At 32.3% G+C, this 19,101-nt stretch overlaps 2 protein-coding genes across 2 annotated transcripts; both read left to right on the top strand.

Annotated features, from left to right (window-relative positions):
• Window positions 1-6,329: 6,329 nt before the first annotated feature.
• On the top strand, window positions 6,330-12,599 carry LOC139877271 (AUGMIN subunit 7-like). The gene is made up of 9 exons (XM_071864680.1): window positions 6,330-6,627; window positions 6,722-6,807; window positions 7,733-7,794; window positions 8,927-9,018; window positions 9,197-9,322; window positions 10,532-10,622; window positions 10,981-11,088; window positions 11,290-11,388; window positions 12,155-12,599. The coding sequence occupies exons 1-9, from the start codon at window positions 6,494-6,496 to the stop codon at window positions 12,371-12,373; spliced, it is 1,017 nt and encodes a 338-aa protein (XP_071720781.1). The 5' UTR covers window positions 6,330-6,493; the 3' UTR covers window positions 12,374-12,599.
• Window positions 12,600-13,834: 1,235 nt separating this feature from the next.
• LOC139875290 (aspartic proteinase CDR1-like) lies at window positions 13,835-16,307 on the top strand. The gene is made up of 2 exons (XM_071862634.1): window positions 13,835-15,135; window positions 15,974-16,307. The coding sequence occupies exons 1-2, from the start codon at window positions 13,835-13,837 to the stop codon at window positions 16,305-16,307; spliced, it is 1,635 nt and encodes a 544-aa protein (XP_071718735.1).
• Window positions 16,308-19,101: the final 2,794 nt, after the last annotated feature.

Raw genomic sequence — 19,101 nt, 5'->3', positions numbered from 1 at the left:
TGACACCAACATTTTTTGACAGACGAAAACCTATGGCAACATCATCGTTTGACAAACGGAATACAATATGTTAGATGCAGAAGAAACTAACATTTTGAATGTAATCAATGTTGCAAAAAATTAGTTGCAACTAAAACAGAATTAGCAGCTGAACTACCAAGGAATGTAATTAGTAAAAACCCACTATTTTGATACAACATTAGGATGTAATAATTATTACGTAATTGGATAACCCTTATGTAAAACACATTCCGTTACCATAGCAGACAAACTTAAAAGCAAAAGATAAAAAACTCATCAAGAGCTAACAAACCCGACGCAAAGCCAGGGATATCCATTAGTTATGTAACAATACATGATTATCTATATTGTGTTTCTACCATATGCTCTTGCTCGCTGACGTTAAAACAATGACATTGTAATATCCCAAAAGTATGCTCAACATCGTCCGGATTAGAATCATTAGACATTTTTTTGATTGAAAATGTATCTTATTGGAGAGGAAAGGTGGTGTTTGTAAAAAATGTTTAAAATCGTGTAGAAGAATAAAAAATATATTTATTAAATAATTCAATTGTTGGGTTGAATAACTACCTTTAACAGTAAAAAACGTTGAAGTATCCAATATCGTTAGACCGACGTTGGTTTAGGAACGCCAATTCGGAGTGGGGTGATAGTTGGTTAACACATAAAAAATTCAACCACTTATACCTCCGTTAGTGACTAACATATAAACAATAAAATTCTAAAAGGATTTTGCTAACGACGGTTCTTAAGATTGTCGTTAATGTGCATAATTATGTTGTACATAGCGGTTGAGATTGATTTTTGACGGCAGTTATACAAATGTACCATGAACTTATGCACGTTACCGAATGAGCAAATCTGATGATCTAAAGTGACAAACATTGAAAGTCACATGAGTGTACCAAATTGAAAAGTACAACACCATTACAAAATGAATGATAAACATAAACATCTAGAAACAATCAAGCTGCAAGCCTTCCAAGATCCCGACCTAACAATATATAGTTCCCCAAGCCTGACCAAGCTCATAAAAGACCACCCGATCCACCACCACACTATCCCGTCATAAGAGCAGTACCTGATCAACAACAAACTAGCAACTCCCATCCACCGGAGAACCCAAGAACACTCACCCTAAGACCTACAAATCAAAGAAGTCCGCCAAATAACAGACATAACCACCGAACGAGATATCGCAAAGCCCTCATAAGACTACACCTGTAAACATTATTTTTCGAATTCGATGAAATTAGGGCTGTAAATGAGTCGAGCTACTCGCGAGTTACTCGAGCTCGACTCGTCAAAAACTCAATTCGAGCCGAGCCTAATCGAGCTTGAGCCCGAGCTTGAACATGTTTTAGGATCGATTACTAAACGAACTCGAGCTTCTTATATCGAGCTCGAACAGGCTCGCGAGCCTAAACGAGCCTTTCATTTTTATGCATTATTTATTATTTCAAATTAATAATATACTAACTAATTATAAAATAATTACTATTTTCTATATTATACACAATATAATAACTAAATTGAATCATATATAATATAAAGATGTGTAATAAATTAAATAGTAAATAAATAATAATAAAAAGTACAATTTTGAATAAACGAGTCGAGCTCGAGCTTGCATAAATCCTGACGAGCCGAACTCGAGCTTAATATTCAAGGCTCGAATCAAGTCAAGCTCGAGCTCGAGCTCAGTAAAATTCAAACGAGCCGAGCTCGAGCTTAGTCGAGCTCGGGCTCGACTCGGCTCGTTTACACCCCTAGATGAAATCAAGAATGGCAGCAACAACGTCGATCTAACCCGAACCAGAAAATCGACAAGGAAGGTGAAGCGAAACAAAACCAACCCAGCTAGCCTAAGACCCAAACATCTTAAAAATCGCCTAGAGGCTACCCGCAGCCAAATTCTGACATGAAATTCGACCACCACCTCTAGAATGACGATATAAAAGGAATAGTAGCAACCCATCTCATACAACCGCCATTTTCCAGGAACAATATCAACCAGAAAAAAAAAAAAAACACAACAACAAAACGCCTGCAAGCTATTCCAGCAAAAAACCGTCGGAACCAAACTCCGACGCTCTAGCAACTACCGGCTGAAAGGGTACTAGAGGCAACTTCAAACTAAAAAGACCCCAACCACCTTGTCATTCACAAATCTCTATCGTTTCCTGTGAACTTGGGGATGTGAAAAGCCAAAAAAGTCTCCAGGAAATCGAAGCTTTAACACAACCTACCCTAAGACCACTTCTTACAGTGATGCTGAAGTCACAGGCAGTTTTTGCGCTTTTTGCTTAAAAAGTGCGAACTGGCTGTGAGTCGGTAGGGTCAGTTTCTGACCTTTTGTAACAGTGAGTGTTAGTTTTTTGTGTCAGTTTACAGTAGGGTTCACCAGTTTTATAATTTTTTTTTACATATTATTTATATTTGTAACACATTTTAAATAAAAAAAATACTAGACGATTACTAAAAAAATAGTAAAACACGATTAAATAAAAAGAAACTAAAAATTAAAAGTCCTAAACACGATTACAAATTTAATAAAAAAAGGCCTAAAACGATTACAATTAAAAACCTAAAATTAAAAGTTAAAAATATTAAAAGTCCTAAAATTACTTATTAATTCCTAAATAATAAAAAAACAACAATTAACGTCCATAGCGAGTGGGAGATCCCGATTCATGCGAAGACGTATCATCATCTCGACCGTTCGAAGTGGGAAGGCTCCACACGTTCCTGCAGTACAACGTGATACGTTTGTTCTTCAGTTTGGCCTTTTCGACCATTCGTTCCCACACGGCTTTGGATCGAAATTCCTTGAACAAATCCGTGACCTCGTCACAGTACCAAACGTCGGCAGCTTCGCAATCTACCCTATCGCGTATAAAGCTTATTACGCGTTCTACATCGAAGCCGGTAACGTCTAGAGCTTCGAACGCTTTTGTGAATCCGTCGTACCAATACTTTCGGTTGTCGGAAAGTTCACCGTCGTGATGAACGTCGAGGTTGATCAAGCAATGATTGGCCATTTTTTTGATTTGAGAATTGTGGAAATGGGTTTGATTTTATAAAAATTGAGAGTAAAAAATGATGTTGTGTGTAAAAATGGGATGTATTGGGGTATATATATATATATATATATATATATATATATATATATATATATATATTATATATATATATATATATATATATATATATATATATATAGGTATTGGTTCATCTACAAAGAGTCTTATAATACATTAAGGCAAGAAGCCACAATTTGGTGCCATGTGTTCACCTAAAATGAAGGAAAGTTATTTAAATTAAAGGGCACCTTAGTAAAATTAAAATCACAAATTATTATAAATAAATAAATAAATAAATAATACTCCTGGTAACTAATTCTATAATAATACTCCTTCACCTAAAATGAAGAAGTATATTACTGATTTACGGGTAACTAATACTACCTGTATCTATCTAATTATGGCTTGCAGTAACAACATCAAGGTAGGGATTATAATATACTACGTATTAAATATATTATTATTATATTATATAATATTCAGTGGGTCGGGCTAATGGAGAAAGTGGTACTAGGTTAACATGAGTTTTAGTTATTGTATCATGCATATAATAAGATTTCAATAAGTATCTTCAATCATCTTTTATGTTTGATCAAGTGATTTAGGAAGTTTTATGCCTATTAGAACATTGAGTACATTGCTAGTGGCGGACTTTTTGACGTTTTTAACTTGTATACATCTTTCACCCACAGTTTCCCGGACCGAATAAGGGATATATTTATATACACCGTGACTCATTGTATTTTTTTACATTAAAACTTGAGTTGGAGTACACGGTGCGAAGTTCTGAACGTACTACGAATATTAATGTAACTAACAAAGTTGTGAGCACAAATTGAGACCTCTTATGATACATTAAAACTTGAGTTGAAGTACACGGTGCAGTTCTGAACGTACTACAAACCACCCTATTTAGATTACCAAGACAAGAGTGAATATTATTTGGACCCAAATGTATGTAGCTTAACCAGGAATCCCCGTGACCATTCTGTCCCATTTACGCGGTGAGGTTCAAATTGAGACCTTTTATGAGGCATGTGCGCACATAAAAGGTCACGGGACAGAACGAGACCTTCAAATTGAGACCTTTTAGCTAGTCGGCCTCATTGGTGAAGATTATGTTTTCATACTAACTCTGTATATAATTACTACAATAGCTAGAATCGACTTTAAGCAAGTTTTCGAGTTGGTGTATCTTCGCATATCTTTGCACCTAATTACTCGAGGTAGAAGTCTTATCTACACATACACTTAGTCCGATCATATGCGCTATTTTGGCTCACATTTCAAAAGTACCAACAACGTGAACTAGCTAGTTTTGACTAAAAAGTCCAACTTTGACTTTAGAATTTTCGACCATATGTTGTCGGTAAATGTCATCGGCAAGGGAGCAAAGTCGTCCGCAAAATAAGTATGACCGGATGGTAAACGTGGGACCCACATGTCGTCGGCAGTCAACAAATTTCGTCTGCAAAAGTAAATTCCCGACGAGGTTTCGCCGACGCCACCTTGCGGACAGCATGTCGTCGGAGAAATATCTTTTTCTTGTCGTGTAGTATCATGTAATGGTGGTTCATGTGACATGATTCAACAAGGGTTATTGAATCACAGTCTAGTTTTGACTCGATTTGTGGTACCGAGATTTATCCTAATAGATTATGGTTATTGAATCACATCGTTGTTAAAAACTATCATGTTGGTAGTAACAGACTAATGTGTTGAAAAAGGGGGTGGTGGTCCTCCAAAATATTAGGATCATTAGTGTAAAATAACACTTGTAATCATGCAATCCTTGACGCCTATAAAGAAAAATTTTCAAAGTTATCAAATTTTGGCCGAGGTGGGTTTTTGTGTGGTAGGATCAGATTTGTCGGTTGTCTTTGAATTCACTCAAGTCTCATTTATATCTATATTTTTGGTGTCAAGTGTTTCGCTTATATTAAGCACTGTTAGGTGTTTAGTGGGTTAGGAATTCTTATGAGTTTAGGGAAATCTACATTTTAATCAGATTTACAAGTTTATGATTACTTTGATATGGATTGCTCGGGTCGTGCTGTGCGTAGATAAAGTTTTGTTTGCTTTGTTTGTCCGTTTCATATTGTATATTGGAGTCAATTTAGAGTTCATATTGGTTAGGGTAGGCCTCAATAAATAGTTTAATTAAATTGACAGATGCAATCAATGAGAGCCTTATTCAAATTATAACATAACGAGCCTTTTCTCTTACAGACAAAAGAAATGGATCTCTTCCGGCTAGCTTGAAGAAAAGAGTGCTATATGAGTAAAAGAAAGAGTGTCTCGATCATATTTGGGATTTCCAAATTATAACGAGAATAACGAGATTGTTGAAATCTATTTATATTTAAATTATGTTTTTTGTTAAAAAGAAAGCAGAAAAATGTACTTTGTCCGTAACTATAACGTGTTTCTATTTAGTAAAGCGTTATCAAACGATCTTTGTGTGTACTTTGAATGAAGTTAAAAATTCAATTTAGACATCTCATAACCACGGAACTCATGTCTTAATTAATACATTGTCATATCAGTGCTATCTCATCATTCTTCTCATCACTAACCCAAAAAGTTTCCCTCCTACCCGTTTCGTGTTTATTATTTGTATCTTGTTTCTTTTTTCAAGAAAAAGTTTGTTATAAAATTTTCGTTTTTTGCAGAAAAAAATATTATTTAATACCCCTTAATGGATCGTCTGCAACATGGTATCACTACACTTCACAAATTCAACGTGGAAGGGATTTGATTGCTTGGTCAGTTTTCGTCTAGGTGTGGATCTCATTGTCTCCTTTTAGTTTGATGTTAGTTTGATAGTTTGGTGCTAGGTTTTTTAGTTTGCTTGTTAGCTTTGGTGTTTTTTGTGTTAGTAATTGTTTTAGGTGTCGGTTGTGCTCTCCTTGTTTAGTAGTTTATTCGCTTGTTTTGTGTTAGCGAGTTGTGTTTGCCTTCATTTTTGGTTGTACTCTCTATGTTTTTGTTATATAGTCTTTGTCTTTTAAAAAAAAATAATAATAATAATAATAAATAAATAAATAAATAAATCAAAATTACTATCACTTCAAATTTAAAATGTTTTTTTTTTCAAAGAAAAGAAAAAATTATATGTAATTTTTTCGATAGTATAATTTTTCATAATTAATAAAATTAACTTGTCTTTCAAAAAAAAAAAATTTTTTTTCGATAGTATCTGTGTGAAAGATTCAACAAACTTGCACAAACTCATACCGGATCGCTCATACCATTTTATTATACCGACCCGGCTACCCTTCAGTTGCCTATATTCAGTCAACACAGTCAGTCACCAAAAGCCACAACGATTACCATTTATTTTAATATCCCCCCAAATTCAATCAAAATTCGAATCCAATTCATCAATGGCATCAAAGCAAATGGAAGAAATACAGAGGAAATTAACACTATTATCGTACCCTAGGGCAAATGCACCTTCTCAATCTCTACTCTTTGCCGGCATGGAACGTTATTCACTTCTCGAATGGCTCTTTTTCAAGTAAACATTTTAGATCTGTGTATATATAATAGTATTGATTGATAGGTTTATGTAATTCGGTGAATTATTATACTTGATGCTTGATTAATTGTAGGTTATTAGGTGATAAATCCCCTTTTTCTCAGCAGAATTTGCAAGGTGATGCTATGGATCGAGATGAAGAAACTTCACGGATTCAATGTAATTGCTTTTGATATCTTCAACAACTTCAGATTTATAGATATGATTTATTATATTATATTATATAATATAATATATAATATACAATATGATAATATATAATAATTGTTGATTTACTATGATTTTTAGCACAGTTTAGATGTAACTGATAATTTTTAGTGGCAACGTGACATAAAAAATGAACTTGTGGCTGTGGTGTAGTGGTTTGACGCATTCTTCTTAGGGAGACGCGGGTTCGAATCTTTGCATACACAATTAATTCTCAAGTTCACCCCCCCACATTACATGGGATGCCTGGGTTGAGGTCACCAATTTAAATCTCTTCGTGAGAGAAAGTGTCTCATTAAAATAAGCCTGACTGGGAGGTTTTACCCGATCCGTTCACGGACCTCTACCTGGACACTGCCCGTATGGATGTGTTCCCGGGTACCGTCGATCGGGTTCGGGTTTCTGCCCGAACGTGTGTTTGTTACGTGCAAATGATGAGGGTCGTTGAAATAAATGATCCGATGATGCAAAAATCGCCGTTCAAAAAAAATGTGACATAAAAATAGATAGAGTGAACTAATTTGCTTGGCATAATAATTTCACCTGTAGTAAATGATTATTTGAAGTAAGTGTTTTGTTGTTTAAACCCGATAATATTTCTTGAAGTGTCAGGATTGAAGAACATGCATTTGTATATTTTTTTATGAAGAAAAACATCAACCAGTAGTTAGCTGTCGCTGCAGTAATTCTGCTGTAATAGATGAGGTTGTATGAAAAACAATCACACGCCATAGTTTGAAGTTTGGATAGTATTTTAGAGAATTTATCAGAACAGACTGTTGAAAGCCCAATGAATTATATCGAAATACCGATATTTAATCTAGTTACGTCAGTTTTGTACACCTACCCAACCTAGAACTTGTTTGTTTTTCTACAGATTTGGCAGAGATTGCAAAGTTTCTTGGCATAACAACTAGCGTTGATACGGAAGCTATTCAGGTGAGTTTAATATGTATAATAGTTCAAACAAGAATGTGGTTTTTTGGATGCTTTTGATATGTGTGACTGAATTTTGTTTTATTTAGTTTTAGTTTATAGTTAGGAGTGTATACGACGTTATATCTTTTACTATTGTATGTATTAAACTTTAAAACCTTATATTGTATGTAATCAAGTTTTAAAACCGTCTTTTGTAAGCATTTAACTTATTATTGTATGAATAGAGCTTACAAACAACACGTTAGTTTATGTAGCCAAAACATACAATAAACCCTTTTAGTATATTACCAAACTGTAAACCCTTTTAGTATATGATTTTTCTTTTTAATTGTGTGTATGTATGTCAGTTGAATCAAATTTGATTGCTTCTGTTATAGATGTAAAATTTTTAGAACATTAACACTTAACTATAGTATGATGATGTAAATGTATCCGTGTGTTTGGTTCTAGTGGTTTATAGTGCTAAAATGATGTTCATGTTTTGTATTTTCATAAAAACTGAACTTGGAATTTTTTAGCATCCGTGAAAGTGATGCTTAAGCGGACTTATTTGAGTTTTGTGGAGTAGACCTAAAATAGTACAAAGATCCACTTGGGCTGGCATGACATTTGTAGTAGTTACTATAGTTATGACTTGTCCATATTGGAGTATCAGTTGATATGTGATGGTGCAGATTTCTGTAGTGTATGGCATTCTTGTAACCACAACATGATTTAAATCAGTTAATTAATGTCACCATTTATCAAAATGTGAAGATAATAGAAAACTAATTTGAGGTGGTTTATTAAGTTCGAGCCCAAGCTTTAAAGACGAGCTCAAAATCTATAACAAGCTGAGCTCAATCCAATCCATAATAACCTTGAGCCCTGCTTGTTATATAATTTGAGCTTGGCTTCTAAAACCTCATCTTGAGCTCAAACTTGGTAAAAAAATTGACTCATTTGTAGCCCTTAGTTTTCAGGACTTGTACTTTGTGCAAATGTGGTGAATTTCCATAACTTTAGGCCTGGATAAACTATTATTGAAGAGTGGCAATAGGTCTAGACTGTATATCTTCTCTAGTATAATTGATCTGGTTAACATAGATATGGTTTTTTGTGAACTCTGTCTAAATATAATTGTTGGATGTAGGGACGTGGAAGTTATGAAGAACGGACCGAGATGCTTCGTCTGATTGTAGATCTTGTTGAAGCTAGTATTTATGCTGATAATCCTGAATGGAGGTTTAGATCACTTTTCTCGATGTTACTAGTTGTCGAAAAAAATTTGGATACAGTTTTTTTGGGTCAACCTACTAACCTGACTCGACCCATGCAATTACCTGTTTTGACTGATTTTCCACATTAACAAGTCACCTATCGTCTCTAAATCTGTCAGTGATTTAGATTTTTCTTGTTGTAGCGTTGATGAACAGGTAGCAAAGGACATACAGCTCATAGATTCTATTGCTGAAAAACAAGCTCAAATTTTCTCCGAGGAATGCAAACTGTTCCCAGCTGATGTTCAAATACAGTCCATATATCCATTGTAAGATTTTTTTGACCCTTAATCGTTACAGCTGTCACTAGTTTTATAAAGAAATTACAATTCACTAGTGTTTATAAAATTGTTTATAAAATTAGATGGATTCTTGCGTGAGAGGCACATACTGTTTTTTTTTTTTTTTTTTTTTTTAAACTTTTATATTTGAACCATTATAGATAGTCTAGTGGTTTGCGTCTTGATATCCTCATAAGTGGTCCCTGGTCCAAACTTCATTAGTAGCATATATTGGGGAAGACCTTATCAGAGAAAAATATATGAAATTTATGTATGACCATGATCGAGGCTGCATAGCATAACACATCAAAGCACGTGAAACTTATAAACTGTATATAAATGGTAAATTGGTATGTAGTGCTAAGAATCCTATATATTATTTAGTTGGTCTAAGGAGTAATACTACTTGCATGACAAATGCTTTTAGTATTCTAATTCCACTTATGGACAATGGACATTGCAACTATGCTAGGACCTTATAACTACTATATAAATATAAACTATATAAACTACAATAAATTAACAAAGAACTCCTATATAATTGTTTGAGTGTTTTTATGAGATCTTATAACTACTATATAAATATAAACTATATAAACTACAATAAATTACCCTAGTATTAACAAATAGCTACATCTTACAATATCGTCCTATGAACTTTAAGGTATATGAAGCCTTTTATCTGATATTAATAAAGCCAATAGAGACTTCATAAAAAACTATACTTTTAAAATACAGAAACAATAGTATATATGTTATGTAGTCATTAATGCATTTGTTCTTCAACGTTGCTTACTTTTTTGAAGTTCTATGGTTTTTAGTTGGGAATGGCATAAAAAATCTGAAATAAACAGCCAAGGACAATAGAGTTCTCTATTCCTTCAATTTAATTTAAGTATATTAAGTATTATAGGTATTCTTAAATTATTTACCTTTTCTTTTGTGTCTTATAAATTATTAGTATTAGATTTATTAGTGAATTCTATTACTTTTCTCACTACTTATTGCTTTCTGAATGTCTACTTTTGCAAAATTGTAGTTAAACCTACTATATGTCTGTAGCCATCATTTCACAATGTTAGTGATACTTGCTTTTGGTCCACAATAGTTTCCTAAGTTTCTTATAATTTAAAGGTATGTAATACATTTGACTACAATTAAACATATTTTTATTGGAATATTAATATTAATTTGCAGGCCTGACATAGCAGATTTGGAAAAACAACTTGCCAGTCAATCTAGTAGACTATCAAGTCTACAAGAGATGGTTGATGATTTAGCTTCAAAGGTTATATCTACTTCTTTACTACACGAACCTTTAGATTAGGGATGCAAATTTAAGTATCTAATCCATTTACTTATGAACTAGGTGATTCACATTATGTTCCATGTCAATTTGATAAAAAAATAATAATAGTTAAAACTATAGGTTCAAACGGGTCAGAATGTAGCTTAGTGTGTAACGTAAATAAATAACCTGTTCAATCCATGTTTTAAAAATTAAAATTTAAGTATTGTATGAAAAATATTTTGTAATCATGTATAACACAATTTATCAATAAAAGGGGTCGGACTTTTCTATGTTTTGATCTCTTTTATGATGCATTACCTTCACATATTCATGTTCTGTATGTGATCAAATGTAGCATTCATACAACCCTGATGAGGATTATGCTGAGGTGGATATGAAGCTGAGGGCACATTTAGAATCTTTTTTAGAAACTGCAAGATCCTTCAATACTATATACACCAAGGTTGTTTTTCCCCCTATATTGATCTTTTTTCTCCCTGTTGTAGTCATGATTTATTTATTTATTTTTTATTTTTTTTTTATTTTTTTTTTATTTTTTTCCTAAAACCATTATTGATTGTTGGAAAACTGAGCACCGTTGATACACAAATCAAGAACATGTGCATATATAGACTTTTAAAAATCTCTGTATATATTCTTCTAGGAAATACGTCCTTGGACACATATGATGGAGGTACCACAGTTACATGGCTTTGGACCAGCTGCAAACCGCTTGCTAGATGCGTACAAGATGCTCTTAAAGGTAAAGTTATTTGAAACCCTTTTGCGTACTAATGCCATCTCAGCTATTTTTGGTAACTCTGGATGATAAACAATTGCAACATCTTGCATGTTTTTGCCGTTCTAAAAAAATAAAGATAAAAAAAATACATTATGCATGTTTCGTCTTATAAGGAACATAGTAAAATATCTTAACTACTCTTTAAAGTACATTAGGGGATTGTTGATCTGAAAATACGAAAAGTGAACAGTAACCTTTGGAAGAAATTCGTTTTGGATTACAAGTATTAATTAGCGTGTTATGTGTTTATAATCGTTTGTTTGCTAAAATAAAAGTGAAGTATTCAAGTACCACGTTTCAAAGTTATATCATCATATTAATATTAGCGTTGTTTCTGTTAAGAGAGTCCAAAAAAGTCAATTTATTTTTGAAATTCTGCTAAAAGGAAAGATACTCGCATGAAGTCTCAAGATTGGCTCAATAACGATTTTGCACAAGTCATTTATTCGTTTTCAAATGAATGTATTGAAGAAGTTGGGCATTAATACTTGCATCAAGAAGTGACAAATTTGACCCATTTTACCTTTTAAACTGTCAACTAGGATGATGTGTTACCATTAATGGGTCAAACAGGTTATGCTATAACTTTAGAGAGAAAGGTTAATTACGAGTACCAAGTCAAAATCAATCTATTGTTAGATGATGTTTTGTTCCAACATTTGTTGATGGCAAATTAAATCCTCTGTTTTTACCAACTTGTAACGTGGGTTTGTGTTATGTATGTCAGTTCTTAGGGAACTTAAGAAATTTACGTGACTCGCATGCTGCTGTGGCCGCCGGATCATCTGAAACAATCTCTGGTCAACCATCTTCCGTTACAAGAATTATATCTGAATGTGAATCCGCTTTGACATTTTTAAATCGTGATCTTGGAATCCTTTCGGCGTCTATAGCTCGTGATGAAGCAAAGAAAATAGGGTCAAATGTCGACCAAAACAATCTGTAGAAGCAAAAGTCAACATTCCTGACTGTCATGTTTTTGTTACCAAAAACACTGTTTTGTGGCTAATTTTTGATGATTTATTCTCAAAAAAAAAAAAAAAAAACTGTATCTTTTCTCTCTTATTTAGGTCTAGATTTGGTTAAGTTAAGCTTTGCAAAGTTATATACCAATTCAAGCTATTTTGATAATCATACTTTGAAGTCATATTTTCATCGTGGGTACTAACATATTCATCAATATTTTGTATAAATAATATAAATTTGTGCATGGCGTGCATATACATTTTAAATTTATTAACGTCTATTTTTCTAATAGATTTATCAAATTGTGAAAATTTAAAAATTAAGAACTGAGAAACGAACCTAATTTTGAAACATTGCACCTTGAGTTTACTTACAATTTTGTGTATGTAATAGAAGAATGTTTAGTTGCAACTGAAATTACTAAATATATTTCTACTACTATGAGTGAATTATTATTCGTTTTAATGGTGCAGCGTTTCTATTCATATACTTTATTTAGGTCATTTGAATTTATGATTGAATTTTTTTTGCTTGCATCTATAATCAGAATAGAATGTGCATCTTAATAATAGAATGAATTACATTTTTTGAAGAAGTAATTTAAGAAATAAGTTTTTTCCTTCCGAATAGTATATCCGTATGTAGTAAATAATTAAACAAAAAATAATGCCGAGTATTACGGTGCCTTTTTTGGTATTTACTAAAATTGATTTGTAAACAAAATCTGAATTTTCAATACTTACCAAAGTTTTTATACAGATATCAGCATATCACTAGTATGATTTTTCAATTATCCACAAATAAATGTCTTTATTAAAAATTACATTTTGTTTTAAGATTTTGCTAACGTATTATCCGTTGCATTTAATGAATATAAAATAAAAATGTTAATATAATTTAGAAAATTTCGAGTTAATCAAAATATGTATCAGGCGGAACGTCAGCAAAACCCTTTGTTTATCTGTTTTAATGTAGTAAGTACCCCATTTTCAACATATAAAATAAAATATACGTTACGTGTGTAGATTTAGTAAAATTAATATTTTAAAAATTTTGTTCTCATTATAAATAAATTATTCTGTGTCACGGAAGCACGCCTTAAAAAAATCCACATAAATAATAAAGTAGGTAGAATTGACATTTTTATGATTTAATCATATGACTAGAATATTTTTATACTCCGCTTTTTTTAAGGCAAACAACCGTAGCAAATTACATAACATCAATGCATATATTTTTTTGTTAATTCGTTACAAATACATAAAACAATATTTTAATTATTACGTGATATAATTTGCATGAAAATATTCTATTACCATAAATTCATAATCAATGTTTTATTCACTATTCTAATAATTAGTCAAACTCTTTGTTTTCCCTATATAAATGACTTGGTATTATTCTTCACTCATAACACAAACTCGTCACTAAAAAGTTCAAAATGACTTTTTCTTCACTTTCACTAGTAATAACACTATCCATTATATACATTTCCGGTTGTTCTCCGGCAATACCCACCGGTGGTACTTTTACCATCGATCTCATTCATCGCGATTCCGTCGATTCCCCTTTTTACGACGGTTCTATGAGCTATTCCCAACGAATGAGCCATACTTTGCAACGCTCTTTCATTAACGCGAAGCGTATAAATAAAAATTCTAACAATACCAAGTCGAAATACCAAACCGAAATAATCCCCGATCACGGTGAGTTTCTCTTGAACATTTCGTTCGGGGATCCGTCACATAAAGTCTTGGCTATAGCCGATTCCGGTAGCGATTTATCTTGGATACAATGTAAACCTTGTGTTCAATGTTCTGAACATAAGGCACCAATTTTCGACCCGAAAAAATCTTCAACTTACGAACCCGTAAATTGTAATTCCGGGACGTGTAAGGCGATATCGACAGTTGAAACAAAGTGCTCCAAAACGAATAAATGTCAATTCTTTGAGAGTTATGCTGACGGTTCATTTAGCAACGGAACCGTCGCTAAAGAAAGTGTCACATTAGGTGATAAGGTGTTGCAAAATATTATTTTCGGGTGTTCGTTTAGTAACGCTGGTGTTTTTCGACCAAGCTGGGGAGGGATCGTTGGTTTAGGCGGCGGAAACGAATCTTTAGTGTCGCAAATACGTTCCATCGTACCGGGTAAATTTTCATACTGTTTAATTCCATATCCTAAAACAGATGAAGTACAAAACAAGTCAAGTAAAATGACATTTGGTGATATTGATTTTGGTCCAAATGTGGTTTCTACACCACTTGTCCCAAAAGAACCAAAAACTTATTATTATGTGACATTAGAGGCAATAAGCGTCGGTAATAAACGATTTGATGTTAACCTGGGATCCCTTAGACCGTTGCAGAAGGGGAATATGATCGTTGATTCGGGCACAACTTTAACAATGTTACCAAGGAATATATATGAAGACGTTGAGGCAACTATTCGTAGTGCTATCAACGTGAGAACACTGAAAGATCCACAAAAAGCGTTGAGTCTTTGTTATCGAGCGACAAAAGTTAGCGACGTGCCTAAGTTTACAATGCATTTCGATGGGGCGGATGTGGAGTTGAGTCGAGAAAATGTGTTTGTGATGACTAGTAAGCATATTATGTGCTTAGCATTTAGACCAACTTCGGATGTTGCTATATATGGGAACTTGGCTCAAATGGACTTTAGGGTAGGTTATGATTTAGACAATAATTTGGTGTCTTTGGAACCTTATGATTGTGAAAAGTTGTAATAAGATATGTTATTTGTGGAATTTGTTCTTTGTATTGTTTTGGAGAAATAAAAAGGCCAATTTTGAAGCATTTAAAAAAAAAAAAAAATATTTTGTCACTTTTTATTAATCTTACTCTACAAAATACTGTGACTTGATATATTATTTAATAATAGAATATATATATGATCTTAAAAATATTATGTAATATAACATTAAATGTCCGAGAATTAATGATATTGCTCGGCTTATACATATTATTCTTCACATTTATCGGTTTCATTCGTGTTAGTTTCGAGATATACATCGAAAATTTATCGTTCATAATTATGAAGATTTACGCCGTTTGGTTCGAGAGAGTTATATTTGATGTTCTTAGTGATTTATATGTGTTTCAGAGCTTAAAAGTCCGAAAAGATGATTTCGGTTCGAGTCGGGTTCGAGCTACACACTTGGAATTTTTTTAGGCCAAAAAATGAGTTTTGAAGGCCTCCCATTCGCGACCACGATAGTATATTTTGCCTCGCCTACGCGAGGTGTTGATCGAAGGTTTTCCTCGTCGCGCAACGAAGCAAAACGAACGTGAACAACAGACCACGGAGGCCTCACGATCGCAAGCCCCTCCCCTTGTTTCTTTTGCGAACACGAGATCTGGTCGGGCAGGCCTGATGTTAAATTCCGAATGTCGATCAGCTTTAGGTTATCACGAATTTACTCCGTTCTTGGCCGATTTTATGCCGTATTCTTTGGGTTTGAATTTAGGTGATCTTAAGCCTACGGCTACGGGGATTAGATTGGTTGATAAGTCTGTTTGTAGTCCGATAGGCATTGTTAAGAATTTGATTGTTAAAGTAGGATATTAGAATTTCTTGCTGATTTTGTGGTTGTGGACTTAGAGGAAGATAACGCTATACCACTTGTCTTAGGTAGATTGTTTTTGGAAACTGCAGGTGCATTAATTGTTGTGAAAGCTAGGAAATCGACTTTTAGAGATAGAGGGAAACAAATGAGTTTCCAGACTAGGCATATTGTTAACCCACCACCCACACCCATCAGTTCATTGAATGTTGTAGCTAGTGTTAAACCCACTAAAGATATGATAGGAAATGGTAAACCAATTAAGTGTGAGGGGAGAGTTGAGAAGGAGACCATAGTTTATCGAATAATGAAAAGATTGATAGGTCTATGATGAAGCTATATGGGTGGGTTCAAAAGCCTATGTCTGAAAAGGATAAGTATTTGAGGAATAGGTTAGTGTCTAATCTATCTAGAAAGGAGAAGGAAAAGCTGAGCGAGTTGATCGAGGATCAAAAGCCACAGATGTTTGGTTGTTGACCGGAGTTAGGTTTTAATCTTCGAGTGGATGTTCCGATGAAGTGAACGATCGAACCTACCACCATCCGAGCATTAGTTGAGTTGAAGACTGAGTCGAGTGCATAAATCGTTTATAAATATGCACATGTACTTCTGTAAAGTTTGTATACTTTTCTTGAAAATTGAAAAATCCAAAAAAGACTTGAAAACTTTTAATAAACCCGAAAACGTTTTTCATTTTGTGTTATTCTTTTCTCGTGTGTTCATTACAGGTACCATTTGTTGAACATTATGTGATGAAAATCTAAGAATGACCATCAGTGAAGAGCCGTCTGTCACCCCGTTTCGTAACTTCCAGCTCTCCATCCAGGTATCTTTGTTCCCATTACTATATTGTCCCCTCAAATTTACATCATTTTATCTGATTTCATGTAATGAGGGCATGACATAATCTTAAGTGTGGGGGAAGAGATATAAATTCTCGCGGATGTGTTAATGATGCGTATTTTTCACTTTAATATCGTATTTTTGAACCAAGTTTTCTTCTCCAAAAGATCTCGCCAAATTGAACAACAATCAAGCAAAACAAAGTGTAAACACTCATGATCATGTAACCAAGATATAGAATCTCAACCCCAACTGATAAAGGAAAAGCCACCATAACTAGTGTTGGTCCCTTGATTAACAACATGAGTATTGTAGAGGGGGTGAATACAAATCTTTTGATTATCTTAACAGTTTAAGCAAATTAGTATTCATGCAATTAAATTAGATAAGAGTCAAAGGTAATTTTCAACGGTTATTCTTTATTGATATAAATCAGAAAGAATCACAACTATCTGTGACGACCCGAAAATTTCCGACCAAATTTAAACTTAATCTTAATTTAAAATCGACATGATAAGCAAAGTCTGTAATGTTGAGTCTCGAAATTTTTGAACTTCTTACATGAATTCATTGACCTTTAACTATTTCCGATGATTCACGAACCTATAAACATAAATAGAAATGTACATGTAATTAACTATACATATAAATAATTATATATTGTAAAATAAATATAGTAGAGAACTGACATGTGATTTAGTTATTAAGAAAGATAAACTAAAATAACTAAAACTTGTTATTAAATGATTTCGAACATAAATTGTCAACGATTAACAAAGTATTAATTGTATAATGTTATACTTTGAATTTAAATTGTTGTGATGTATATAATTAATCTGGATATGTAAAACATAATTATATATAGTAATTTGAATATACATATGATATATAAACATAATTATTATGATATGTATATTGATAAAATGTATAAATATTTAATAAATGTTATTATATGATTGTTAAATATTACATAATTAATAAATTGTAATATAAATATATTAGATGTAATTACAAATTAAAAGTATAATTGTTATGATCAATAGTACTATTACTACATTCATTATTAATATTAATATCAATATTAGTAATATTAATAAATATTAAATATTAAAAATTTCAACAAATTTAGGGTTTATGATTATCAAAGTAAATACTTAAAGTACAAAGATTATTATAAGAACGATTAAAATTCTTATTTAGTTGTAATATTATTAGTTATTATGATTAATATTAATATTACTTTTGTAATTATCATTAATAACATTATCATAAAAATAATAAAATTTATCATTTGTATCATTAATCATATCGATTCTTAATACTGAATTTTTATAAATATCATAATTAATAATATTATTATTAATTATTATCATTAATATTTATATAATTATTATTATTAATAAACTACTTATTTAATATAATACTGGATACCGAATATTTACAAATTAGGGAATCGGGTAAATAATTGGAAATCTGTTTCAAGTAGCTATCTTACTGTGATTAAATTTGTTTATGTCTCCTAAATTATTAGACAGAAAGAATCGATCGTACCAATTTGTATAAGTAGAAATTCGATTTTTTTATTTTTTTATTACTGAGCGAATAATTTTATGTCGACCACTTGGATTATAAATCAATCAAATTTCTTAATGACATGGAGTAATTCATTCAATTCCTTCATCCTCATTATTAGTTATCACCTTAATCCATTTTTTTATTTGATTTAATTTAATTAATTTTTTTTAACTGACGACACTCTATTCTTACATTGTTTTTTCATTTTCTCTAATTCGAATTCTATTACAAAATGTGTTAACGTAGTTTTGTTAAGGATGTTTTACTTGATCTTTCTGCAAAGATTCAACTTTCAATTCTTTATAACGAACTTGAATTTTGAAGTCAAAGATATTATTCAAAAAAGTCAAACGTGCAGTTCTTGGCAAAATTCGAGATCATCTTAATGTTTTGAGTTCAATTGATAATCCAGTAAGTTTCTAGGAATGATTCTCAAACTATTTCAAGAAGAAACCATGGCCTAAAATAGTCTCAATTTCAAAATCAACGATTGAGTTGTTCATAGAGTCTTTAAACTGTATTATTTAAATTCCTTCGATTTTCTTTCGTTTCTGTTAATTTAAGCATTCACGACAGATTGTTTATGTTTCAAATTCATAATATAATTCAAATATTTAGATAATTAATATGATGGGGTATGGATTTGGCCTTTGGAGTTACGGGGAAGAAGGAGTGACGACACATAACGTTTATATATATACGAGCTG

The sequence above is a fragment of the Rutidosis leptorrhynchoides genome, chromosome 11 (genome assembly GCF_046630445.1).
Source record: "Rutidosis leptorrhynchoides isolate AG116_Rl617_1_P2 chromosome 11, CSIRO_AGI_Rlap_v1, whole genome shotgun sequence".
Lineage (NCBI taxonomy): Eukaryota > Viridiplantae > Streptophyta > Magnoliopsida > Asterales > Asteraceae > Rutidosis > Rutidosis leptorrhynchoides.
The sequence above is the reverse complement of the archived record's forward strand: the minus strand, read 5'-3'. Positions and strand labels throughout refer to the sequence as shown.